At 28.5% G+C, this 12,558-nt stretch overlaps 1 protein-coding gene across 1 annotated transcript; it reads left to right on the top strand.

Moving 5' to 3' along the window:
* Positions 1-8,790: 8,790 nt before the first annotated feature.
* Positions 8,791-11,599, top strand: LOC126667013 (uncharacterized). Its single transcript, XM_050359956.2, has 5 exons — positions 8,791-8,901; positions 8,999-9,096; positions 9,280-9,379; positions 10,367-10,549; positions 11,324-11,599. Exons 1-5 carry the CDS (start codon positions 8,842-8,844, stop codon positions 11,444-11,446), a joined length of 564 nt encoding a protein of 187 aa, XP_050215913.1. The 5' UTR covers positions 8,791-8,841; the 3' UTR covers positions 11,447-11,599.
* The last annotated feature ends 959 nt before the right edge of the window (positions 11,600-12,558 follow it).

Genomic DNA, 12,558 nt, shown 5'->3' on the forward strand with positions numbered 1-12,558 from the left:
TAATTAAAAAATCCGGTTGAACCCGGTTGAACCGGTTGAACCATGAACCCCCGGAGAAGCCGGTTTGATCTCCGGTCCGGTTTTAAAAACATTGGTTATAACTTGTAAACGATGTAACCATCTCACTTGAATGGACATATGTTCTTAGCAAAAATATGGAGCAATGTAAATAAAAACATGAAGCAACGTAAATAAAATAATAGATTATTAAAAAAAAGGGGGTAATTTCGTGATTAAAATGAGAAAATATGTAAAGTTCGTGATTTTTTTTAACATTAACCCTAAAAAAAATTAGTTAGTTTTGTTTGTTTCACTCAAGTCAAATTTTAGTTTGTTATAATTATATTTACATATCTTAAAATATAATTAATGGTAAAATTAGTTAGATTTTCTCTTAAAGTTAAATTATATATAATTTTCTTATAATTAAACCTCTAACATTTTTATTTTGTTGTATTTTTGTTCTTCTGATTAGAATCCATGTTTAAAATTAAATAAATGAATTACATATCTAAAGGTTCTAATTATAATATATCTTTAACAATTATATGTATATATTGATATCTATTCATCTTTCTTTTTATCCTAAATATTAACTGATTACTTTTTGGTTAGAAAAATTGTCAAAATTTTGTATCACTTAGCATTGTTTGTTTATTTTAAATTTACCAAAAAGGATTTGGACAATTTAATTTTTGTAGTTCACTCGTACCAAAATTATGATATCCCTAGGGCTAGTATGGTGTTGCTGGCAACTTTTCTAAATATATCTCAATATCTCAACTTGTCTTGTTAAGCTGCCATGATTGAACAGTTGAGAGATTGTGGAAACATATAAGTTTTTGTACCATAGAAAATTTGTTTAATAACTCTCTCAATTAAAATCGAAGACATGAATGGTTGGTTATCTATAAACAATTAACTAAATTTTATAATTATGCGTCTATAAAAATGATAAAATAGAATTTAAATAATATAGTATATTGACCAACGTTGTAGTTCTTTTTTATTCCTGTCAGAAGCTAAATCTCATCTTTTTTTATTTGATGAAAAGCTAGATCTCAAATTAAATACCTACAATTGATAATCCCCCCACCAGTTAGAATACTAACTAAACACAAAATAGATGTAGTAAATTGGTTTTCCGTTTCTCCTCAAGTTTTTGAAGCACATACAGATTACAATAACATGGGACTTAAATTTCTTAAGCTCCGCCTACACCTCAACTTCTAGCCTACTAATTTGGAGATGTTTTAGCTATTTTTTTTCTCTGTAATTAGAATTAGAATTATATTTTAATTATAATATCATCTTTAGTGATTAATTAAGTCACTAATTAGTTAATGACCATAAAACCTTTATTTAACAATAAATTTAAAAGGGTTATTCAGTAAATTTGCTTGTCCCCCCCCCATCCGTGCTTTTATATATAGTATAGATAAATTAGATAGTTTTAAAATTTTGTACATATTTTTGTAACACTGGCTTTGAAGTTCAGAAAGTAAACTAATAGTAAATTAAAAGCAAATTGGTGATAAATTAAAAGTAAAAAAATTAAAATTAATTTTGTATATGTTAATAATACTAATAGTAAATTAAGTAAAATATTACTATAATTTTAGAATTTTGAAAGTAATCTAATATGGAGACAACTTAAATAAATAAATAAAGTCTCATGTTGTAAATTGTTAGTAAGCTGGCTTATTTTTTAGTAAACCGTTAGTAAATTTGTAGTTTAAGTAAACCGATAATAAACTAATAATAAACTTGTTTTTAGTAAATTAAAAGTAAACAAAGAAATAAATTCCGTCATGTTTATACTGTTGATAGTAAGCTAATAATAAACATATCTTTTAGTGAACCGATAGTAAACCTATAATAAACCAATAGTATACCAAGAAATAATTTACCTTAATATGTTATTAATTGGCTTTTTAAGTAATTTGTTAGCAAATTTATTTTTAGTAAACCGATGTTGTTGAAATTATTTTTTCCATAACGGCAATTGAATTTATTTTAGTTTGATTGTAATTGAAGTTGCTCTTGGTTTTAAGGAGTTTTATTCATTAATTAATAATTGTTGACTTTCTTTTTAGTAAATTAAGTAAATAAATTGAAACTATTTTCATACATATTTATAATACCGATGGTAAATTAATAGTAAACATATGTTAGTAAACTAAAAGTGAACCGATAGTAAACTAATAGAAAACTAATTTTTTGAGTTAATTGAAAGTGAACCAATAGTAAACTAATAATAATTAATAGAAAATTTATTTTTTTTGTAAACTGAAATTGAACTAATAATAAACGAATGTAAATTGATAGTAAGCGATAATAAACTTATTTTTTAAGTAAATCGATGTTAAACTAATAATAAAAAAAAATTAAATAAGCTAAAAGTAAATTAATTGAGACTTTTTTCGCTCATGTTTATAATATTGTTAATAGACCGACAGTAAACTAAACTAAAAGTGAACCGATAGTAAACCTATGGTAAACTGATAGTAAATTTATCCTTTAGTAAACTGGTAGTAAACAAATAGTAAATTTATTTTTAGTAAACTAATAGTAAATTTATTTTTAGTAAACTAATAGTAAATTTGTTTTTAATAAATTCATAGTAAATTTGTTTTAATAAACCGATGTTGACTCCGGAACCAAGATGTCCCACCAGAATACTAATTCACCGATAAGAAAAAGATGAAACCCATTCCATAAGTCTTAACGATTTGTAAAATGAATAATTGTGGGTTAAATAATTTTGATTTTGTGGGCATAAATTGGGTTTATTGTTATTTAGCTTGTAACGTGGTTTGCTTAAAGTTATAAAATAAGAAGAAGAAAAGAAAATGATGGTGGCAGTTACATGAGCTGACACTTAACAGAGATAATTTCTTTGGACCCATTTTATTGGCTTTTGTGACGGGAAGACATGTCAGATGGGTGCCATGAAAATAAGATGATGTGTTAGTTTTTCTTCAGACAGTATTTATCAATTTAAGAAGTTTAATTTTAAAAGAAAGGTTGGTCAGCACGGTGATGTATCAACACGGAATGGTCAACCAGTAATTCTGAGAATATTTACCCACTGTATGGGTAAAAGTGATTTTTTCTCAAAATTTAAATCATAAATTATCCAATTAAAAAGATAAAATAATTTTAAATAATTTAAGTTAAAGTGTAATTCACGCAATTTAAGGGGTTCGTTTGCACTTTGCATTCATCCGGACGTGCGTGTAGGGAAGGGAAATGAGTGAACGGTTGGTAGACGTTGCTTCGGCAGATCAACTAGTTCATTTCCTTATTTGTGTGGTTTTAGTATACTTACAAAATTAGCATCCGTAGATTAATTAATTATCAAACCTCCATTATTTTCTAAAATTTGATGACCTCCAGTACAATATTCCAACCTCCATTATTTTTAAATTTGACTAGGTGCCTAACTAAATAAATTATTGATTTCACCGATCATGTTATTTTAATTCGAGTAAAGTTTTAAATTTGATGACCACCAATCATTTTTTATGGCAAAAAGCGTATATTGGCTCTTGTAGACAGAGCTCATAAATATTTAGTTTTTTAAGATGGACAGTGGCTCATTTAAGTCTCTATAGTCATTAAAAATAACACAAAGACATTCTGTTAATTCTGTTAAAATAATTGTTTTTGAAAATTAAAAGATTAGATAATTTTTTATGGTCAAAAATTAAAATATATCCATACAAAGAAAAATATAGCGAGTATAATGTTCATTGACATCAAAACTGGGTCCAATTTCTTTTCCATCAACAAAAGTTTTAACAGCACGGAACATGTGGACTCCACCATCATTGCAAATAAAAAACGACAAAAATTAATCACAACACATAGAAAATTATAGTTTACTTAGAATTGATATATGGTTTATTCAAGTAATGCAAAAAAAAATATAAATATATACAAACAATTAAATAAAAAAACACTTACTTATCAATTTGAATAGATAATTTTTTAACAATTTTGATATCAAAGAGATTAGTTCCATTCTTTCTCTCATACAGACCAGAAGTAACATCGATTCAAGTAATAACCATTAAGCAAACTATGAATCAATCAAAATTAAACCCTAAAAATTTAAAAATAAACTAATTCAAATGAAAATTGAAATTAATTGACAAATCAACATCAAGTAAACTATGAATCAATCAAAACTAAAACCTAAAAATTAAAAAGTAATCTAATTTAAATGAAAACGATATTAATAAACAAATTAATATTAAACAAACTATGAATCAATTAAAATTAAAGCCTACAAATTAAAAAGTAATCTGATTCAAATAAAAACTAAAATTAATAAACAAATCAGCATCAAATTATGAATCAGCCAAACTTAAACCATTAAAATTAAAAATAATATAACTCAAATGAAAATCGACCAATAATAAACTCAAAAAAACAGTTCATTAAAAAGAAAACTAAAAAAATACATTAAGTAATAACAAAAATTATAAAAATAATGATAAAAAGTAAACCTCAGATGTTTTTTTGGCAGTTCTTCGAGTGAGACTCGTTTTTTCTTGTTAGATTTTCGAAATAGTTCGTCTACGTGCTTGTTTTTAGAAGATATGACGATTGATTTTTTTTCGGTTTGAAGATTACCTTTCACAATAAATTTAGCCGCTCCAGGTTTCTCAAGTACATGCTTAGTCAGTGACTTCTTCCTCGTTGTATTAGGTTTACTCTTCTCCGCACCATTGGAATCTCGAGTTCGAGCCATTGATAATGAAAGAAAATCTCAAATTTACCAGATAAAGAGAAAAGAAAAAGAAAAAACGAACTATGAAGGTAAAATGTTTAAGAGACTTAAAGAGAAATTAACAATAGCTATCAAGTTTTAGGGTGGACAATTTTAAAATTTGAAATTAGAGAGAAGTTGAAATTCATGGGTAAGAGAAAAAAGAAGAACGAGTGACGCAGACGAAGAACAAAAACACACCGTTAATGTAAATTTAAGGGTAAAATGGAACCGAAATTATAATGAGTAAAATAAAAAAAATTAAAATCAATTGAGGAATTTCTGCATAATTTTTATTTTTGAATCGCTAACGTATAATTTTATGAAAAATGAGACATGGAGCGTAATTTCCTCGTATTAATATAAAGGAAACATAATTAGGTTTTTTGCACAAATACACCTAAATAGGCAAAATAATTTCACACCTACTCCTTGACTAAAAGAATAACTTTATTACGATTTGACTTAAGTTTCTTTTAAAAAAAAAACTTCCTAATTTGCACCACTATTGTCGTCGATCTTTACCAGATACAACAACGATTAGAGATAATTTGCTTGATATTATCTCAATGAATCTCGACGTGGTCAATTTTCTCTGTTTAGAATTTTTAAGTGATGATTTTGTTTATGGATTCAATTTTCATGTTGATCCTATTACGATTCTTAGATTTTGGAGCTCGTTGATGATGAAAAAGATGAACAGCTCCGGTGTTTCTCCAACAATCGAGATTATAGCTGATCAACATCTTATGCACTCTCAATCTAAATCCAATGGTGGATATTGTTTAGATGGCGGTGATACTGGCACAGTTGGTGTCAGATTTGTGTCTTCTTTTAAAATCAGCCGTAAACGGCAGAGGATGAAGAAGACATTGAGGAATATTGTGGATGATCAGGATCATCATGAATGTGACCTTGATCATATTAGCGCTTACGACGCGGTTGTTGTAGGTTCAGGTGTAGAGGACGATACCTATCTGTTTGTGGATACGTACAGCTAGAAAGTCTGATGAATTTTTGATAATTTTTCAGTTTTGGCCTGGGTTTTGTTGACTGAATGTTTTGTTCTTTGCTCTTTTTGCTTTAGGATCAACAATTTTTTTGTTTTAAAAATACTATTCTACCATAATTTCTACCTTCTATTACTCATTTCCTTCGAGCTATTACATTAACTATTATTCAACCATCTTTTTAAAATTTCGCAATTATAGTTTCATGTTTTATCATGAAATCCAACAACCAACAATAGTATCACTTATAACCTGTAAGTTTTAATTCAACAATAGACATATAAAACAATTGGTTTTATCGGCTTACTTTTAGTTTACTATTAGCCTACTATCGGTTTACTTTAAAAAGTAACTTTACTGTTAATTTATTATAAGAATTATAAAGCTAAAATTAACTATTTTACTTAGTTACCATAAATTTCCTACCCACTCACTTTTAATTTATTTTTAGTTTGTTATTACGGTTTACAAACGATTTACTATCAATATTATAAACATGTAAAAAGTTAGTTTTACGTTTGATTTACTAAAGGTAAGTCTACTATCGATTTACTAATTGTTTACTATTCGTATTATAAACACAAATTATTTTTACTATCGGTTTAATATCGGTTTACTTTGACAAGAAAACTTCAAGTTAGCAATTATTAATTAATTAATCAAACTCCTAATATCGGTTTACTATCGATATATAAAAAAAGTTCATTATTAGCTTACAATCGATTCACTTTTATATAATAAAAAAAGTTTATTATCGTTTACTAATAGTCTACTAATAGCTTACTAATAGCTTACTATCTATTTACTAATAATCAACTATTAGTTTACTAATAGCTTACTATCTGTTTACTAATAGTCAACTATCAGTTTATTAAATAATATGGAATCATTAAACTGATTGCACACCAAAGTAAACCACAAATCAATAAAAACTAATTGATAAGTTAGTTTACTAACGGTTTACTCCCATTTTCAGAAAACCAATACCAACGGTATAAGTTTACTAAAAATTTACTCTCATTTTATGCAAATCAATATCAACGGTTTACTAAAAGTTTACTGTACTGTCGATTTACTTAAAAATCAATTTACCAAGTTTTATTTTTAAATTATAAAATTTTAAAATAAATTATTAATTAGTTTACTATCAGTTTACTAAAAATAATATAAAAAATATATTAAATTAATTTCAACCTTATTACTTTTATTTTATAGTAAAAATAAGTCTAGTATTACTTTATTATCGATTTACTTAAAAACAAATTTAATATCGGTTTACTAAAAAAATAACTTAATTTACTAAACATCTGTTCAACATAAGTTCACTAACAATTTACTAACAGTCTATTATCGATTTACTTAAAAACCAAATTGCTATTTTTTATTTTTAAATTATAAAATGTTAAAATGAATCATTACTTAATCTACTGTCAGTTTACTAACATTATTATAAAAAATATATTAAATTAGTTTCAACTTTATTACTCTTATTTTACAATAAAAATACGATAAACGGACATTATAGGCAAATATAATTCAAAAAAAAAGATAAACGATTCACTCGCGGTTCACTAACGGTATTATAAAAATAAAATTATAAAAAATATAAATGACCAATAGACTTTTTTTACACAAAATACTACAACTTATAATCATATATTCAAAATAAAAATTATTACACATTTACCAATGATTAATCCAACGTCTACTTACAGTGTACTAAAAATAAGGTTATTGGTCTACTATTAGTACACCATTGGTTAACTAGCAACAAAAATAAAATTCAGCAACAGTTTACTAACGATTTTATTAATGATATATTTAAAATAAAATTTATTATAAGTTAACCAACGGTTTACCCAAAGTTAACCATTGGTTACCCAACACCCATTCATTTTCAATTACTAAAACAATTGCTAACCGTTTACTAAAAAATAAGTTAATTTACTAACCGTTTACTAACAATTTTCTACCGTTTTACTAAGAAGACAACATTTTTAGAATTATAGAAACAAGCATAAATCATAACATTTAAAATTTACTAAAAAAATAAATTGCTTCATCTCCTTCACCAATTGTTTCATTACTGACTTTTGAAAAATGCATCACACATGATAACTCCATGGAGACTATGGTAATTCCATCTTCGAATCGCATTAAATCAACATGTGCACAGATTCCCTATAGATGCAATGTAAGAAAGAACAGCTTAGACCTCGAGCAATGGTAGAGTGAAGAACATAATTTAATTAAAGGTCACTTCACCTGGTTGGTATAGATTGGCAATTAATTGATTGAATAGCGGCTCTCTCCGTTATAAATTGGACGGCAAGAGACATATGTATTTTTCTTCGCCGCGAACTAAAGTGTTTCACGAATTGAATTGGAGAGAGCTGAATGGCCCAAGAGAGAAGATCTCTAAATCTCATAGCCTGATTGTTTGAGAACTCGGTGAACCATCCCTTTGTATGTATCAAAAATTAATTCAAAATTGACAATTTGAGAACGGAAAAGAAAGAAGATGGGGAAATGAAGTAAAACTCAACCGTTTTGAATATGGAAAAGCAGCGTAGACTGTTGGTGGGAATATAGAAAGTCTCTGCAAAGCCACAGGTCGTTGATTTGCTTAATTGGTTGCCATGTAGGATTTGTAGCTTGATTGATGGTTGAATGAGATTCATCGCCGTTTACTTGTGAATTGCAAGGTGGTAGTTGTTGATGTTCGTCGGCGGCGTCGCTTTCTAATGAGTCGTCGAACACATGTTTTAGTAGCCTTTCATGATAATCGTAAAAAAAACAAAACAAAAACAAGAAATCTGAAAAAAAAGAAGATGATAACCGTAAAAAAGAAGAAGGTGGGCCGCGTGGTAGCTGTGAGAATATTTAGGCCTTTTTGAGGTGATGGGCCTAATTTCCACACATAATTATGTAAGAAGCCCAATACAGATTGAAAGGCCCAGTGGAACAAATTTGAGCCCATCTCAGTTTCTTTACAAAAGACAGAGAACAAAGAACTCAACACCAGTCTATTTTCTTCCGTCTCCGAATATCAAAATGGCCCCTCCCGTTGGTCCCCGATCCGGCGATGCAATCTTCGCCAGCGTTGAGCGCGTAGTAAGCACTATTCAAAACATATGCAAATTTCATTTATATTATTTGAAGTTTGATTCTGATCACTGATTTTTTTTATTTGTAATGAATAAATAAATAGAACGCGGAGCTGTTTACATTAACCTACGGCTCGATTGTGCTTCAGTTGCTTACGGATTTAGAGGAAGTTGACGAAGTTAACAAACAGCTCGATCAAATGTATGTATTCATTTAATAATGCTATGTCGTTTTGAAGCTTTCCCGGTTACAATTGAATTCTTGGGAAAAAAATTCATGTTAGAGTTATTAGGTTTTCAAACATAGAAATGAGTTTTGTTTCGTGTTATTACGTGTTGCAAGCAAGGTAGTTATGATTTTGGTTGGTGAATTTGATTGTTGTAGGGGTTATAACATCGGAATTCGGTTGATTGATGAGTTTTTAGCAAAATCTAATGTCACCAGATGTGCGGATTTTAGAGAGACGGCTGCGGTCATTGCTAAGGTTAGCGTGTGATACACATACTTGATTATTTTACATTTTCTTGTTATCGAGTAACTCATGAATTGTTGGCCGAATCGTTCTTTATTGTGGCATCTCTGATATATTTTACTTCGGATGGTTTTGCTTTTTGTTCAAGAATGAATAAGTTGAAAATGTTAAAACATCGAGTTAGTAATGAAGAAACTTGGTATTGAATTTCAGTTTGTGGTCCAAAGAATGGCTGACTTGGCACCTGAGAATTGTGATTTTATATAGTAATATCGTGTATATGTGCTAGTTTTCATTTTCCATTTTTAAAGTTCGAGGGCTGAATTTTGGTATTCTTGTCTCGGGCAAGTTTAACCAGTTTTACATTAAAGCGTAGTGATACTTAATGCTCTAGTGACATTAGAGTGGCATTCATGTTGGAAGTTAGTTGTATTTATCAAATTAAAGAGTAAAGGGATTCGTATGTTGAGTTCAAATGTGGTTGACGGTTACAAGTTGATGTTATCTCGGAGAAGCCACTTTCTTGCAAGATTTAGGATATACTGCTGTCTGATAAGTATAAATATTGTTAGCAAGCATTTATCTTGATACTGTTAACAACACTAAGTCTATAGGCTTGACAAGCATTGTTAGCCTTCCCGCTACCCTTTACCCTGCACCCAAATAACTCTTCTTTGCTGCACTTCGGTTTATCTAAATGTTAATTAGCTTCCTCTTCTGGAAATAGCTATCTAATTTTTACAATTTTTCGTCAAAGCATATAAATTTTTCCTGATAGAAGCTCTAGTCTAATTTCTGATAGTCATTTAATAAATCAGGAATCATATACAGGTTGAGATGGTTACGAAATGCATTCTATTTTTTAGCTTTCTTTCGACAAGCTTCTTGCTGCTTTATCTCTGGCCTTCAGCTTTTTTTTGCAGTTCGTAATTGTATTTTTGGTTTCCTGTTGAAACTATTGAATAGAACATGCTCATATAATCAGCAGTTGTAATACAGGTAGGTTTCAAAATGTTCCTCGGGGTTAGTGCATCTGTGACCAACTGGGATGCTGACGGGACATGTTGCAGTATAATTTTGGAAGATAATCCCTTGGTGGACTTTGTAGAGCTTCCCGATACATGCCAAGGCCTATATTACTGCAACATCTTAAGTGGAGTCATTAGAGGGGCACTAGAGATGGTGAGTGTCTTCCTTTGCTATTACTCAGTTTTGCAATTTCTACCGTGCTGTATTTCTTTGAACTCCTCCCCCTCTACTCTATTTGTAAGTGTTGCCTTTTATTGCCAGTAGAAAAAATGACTGTACAACAATAGAACCTTAGGCTCGGTTTGAATGTATCAGTACTTTTTTCCAACTCAATTATGCAGTTGTGATCTTGCTAGCTTAATGATTCTTCGTGGAGTTAATTTCACGTTAAGGTTACTCATACGAGGAAATTACAATTGAAAAACGAGGATTTCTAGAATTTTTAACATTACATCAGTTATTGTGTTAATTTTTTAGTTAAAGGTGAAAACTCAAAAGCACCATTTCCATCTCGCAATGGATGTACTTGTTGGTTATCTTGCAAAACTTACATTGTCAGCCTTTTCATCAAATTGATAGATCATTGCATGCTAGGGAAAGTAAGTTACTGCGATCTATATGACTTGTTTCCAATTTAACCAGCTTAAGATCATATAGATATTACCCTAGCTGAAATAATACCTCTACATTTAATCATTTAATTTCTAATCATTTTATGATAGAGAAAGTAAGTTATTCTGATCATTACAAGTCATTTTGAATTTAGCCAGCTCTACTCTAGAATAGATCAATTACAATTTCCCGACCTGAAATAATACCTCAAGATTATCAAGCAAAATATTTTAGCAGTAATTGTTTCTTTTTCTTTCTGACTTTTTGTATCCCTCTTTGCTTTGTTCGTTGTTACAATGATTAATCCTATTGTAGGTGTCGATGAAGACTGAAGTCACATGGGCTCGTGATATGCTTCGAGGTGATGATGCATATGAGTTACAAGTGAAGCTTCTAAAGCAAATGCCAGAAGAATACCCTTATAAGGATGATGAGTAACTTCTTTACCTTGGCCTTTCATATGTTATGTATAAAATTGATTATGAGTTTAAATTTTCATATCCATTTCTTAAGGATTAGATTTTAACATTTTGTATTAATAGAATACATTATTTTCGAAAAATTTAAATAGATTTACCGATAGTTCTACAATTTCAAAATTACAAGTTTTTAGCCATGTATACGTGATAGTACATTTTTTTTAAAACTCATGAATAATATTCATATACCGACTGATTATTAAAAATATAATTCTAAATAAATTCAAAAAACAGTGAAAATATAGCTAAGTTTGAAAATAGTAATGACAATTAAGTGTGGCTTATCTTATTTTGGTCAAAAGAATGGTAACTGTTTTTGGTCAATAATAAAATTCAGCTAATAGGGAAGCTTTATTTTAAAATACAATCAAAAATATTTAGATTTTTGAGTTAATATGTTTATGTTACATTCAATAGTAACTCAATAATTACTAAATTACAATAAACAAACAAAGTGGGTGTTTGGTTCAGCTTTTTGGTAAAGCTTTTAGCTTTTGTTTTTTAAAAAGCTCCATAAAAGTGTTTGTTAAGATTTTCTTAAGAGTTTTTTGGAACTTTTTGAACCTCCAACAGCTGTTGTTTGAAAAGCTCCATTTTGGAGCTTTTTGCCAACAGCTGATAGCTGTTTCAACATTTTTAATTATTTTGACAAAATTACCCCCATTATAATATACCCTTTTTTAATATATAAAATTATTTAATTTATTTTTAAATACTCTAATCATTTATAAATTATATAAAATTATTTTATTTATATTAAAACAACTATAATTTAATAATTTTTTTAAATAAATCATAAATTTATAAAAAATATATAAATAAATTTAAACTAAATATTGGCTTCTTATATAAAAATAATTATTAATATTTTTATTAATTATTATGTAAAATAATATATTTATAGTTTAATAAATAAAAAAAAATCTGCCCTTTACGATCATTTTACATATAAACAGCAACAGCTAATCAAATCTCACCAAACACGTATGGTCTATCAGCTACCAGCCAACAGCTAACAGCTACCAGCCAACAGCTAACAGCTACCAGCTATAAGAAACAGCTGAACCAAAC

This window comes from Mercurialis annua, linkage group LG2, assembly GCF_937616625.2.
Source record: "Mercurialis annua linkage group LG2, ddMerAnnu1.2, whole genome shotgun sequence".
Classification (NCBI taxonomy): domain Eukaryota; kingdom Viridiplantae; phylum Streptophyta; class Magnoliopsida; order Malpighiales; family Euphorbiaceae; genus Mercurialis; species Mercurialis annua.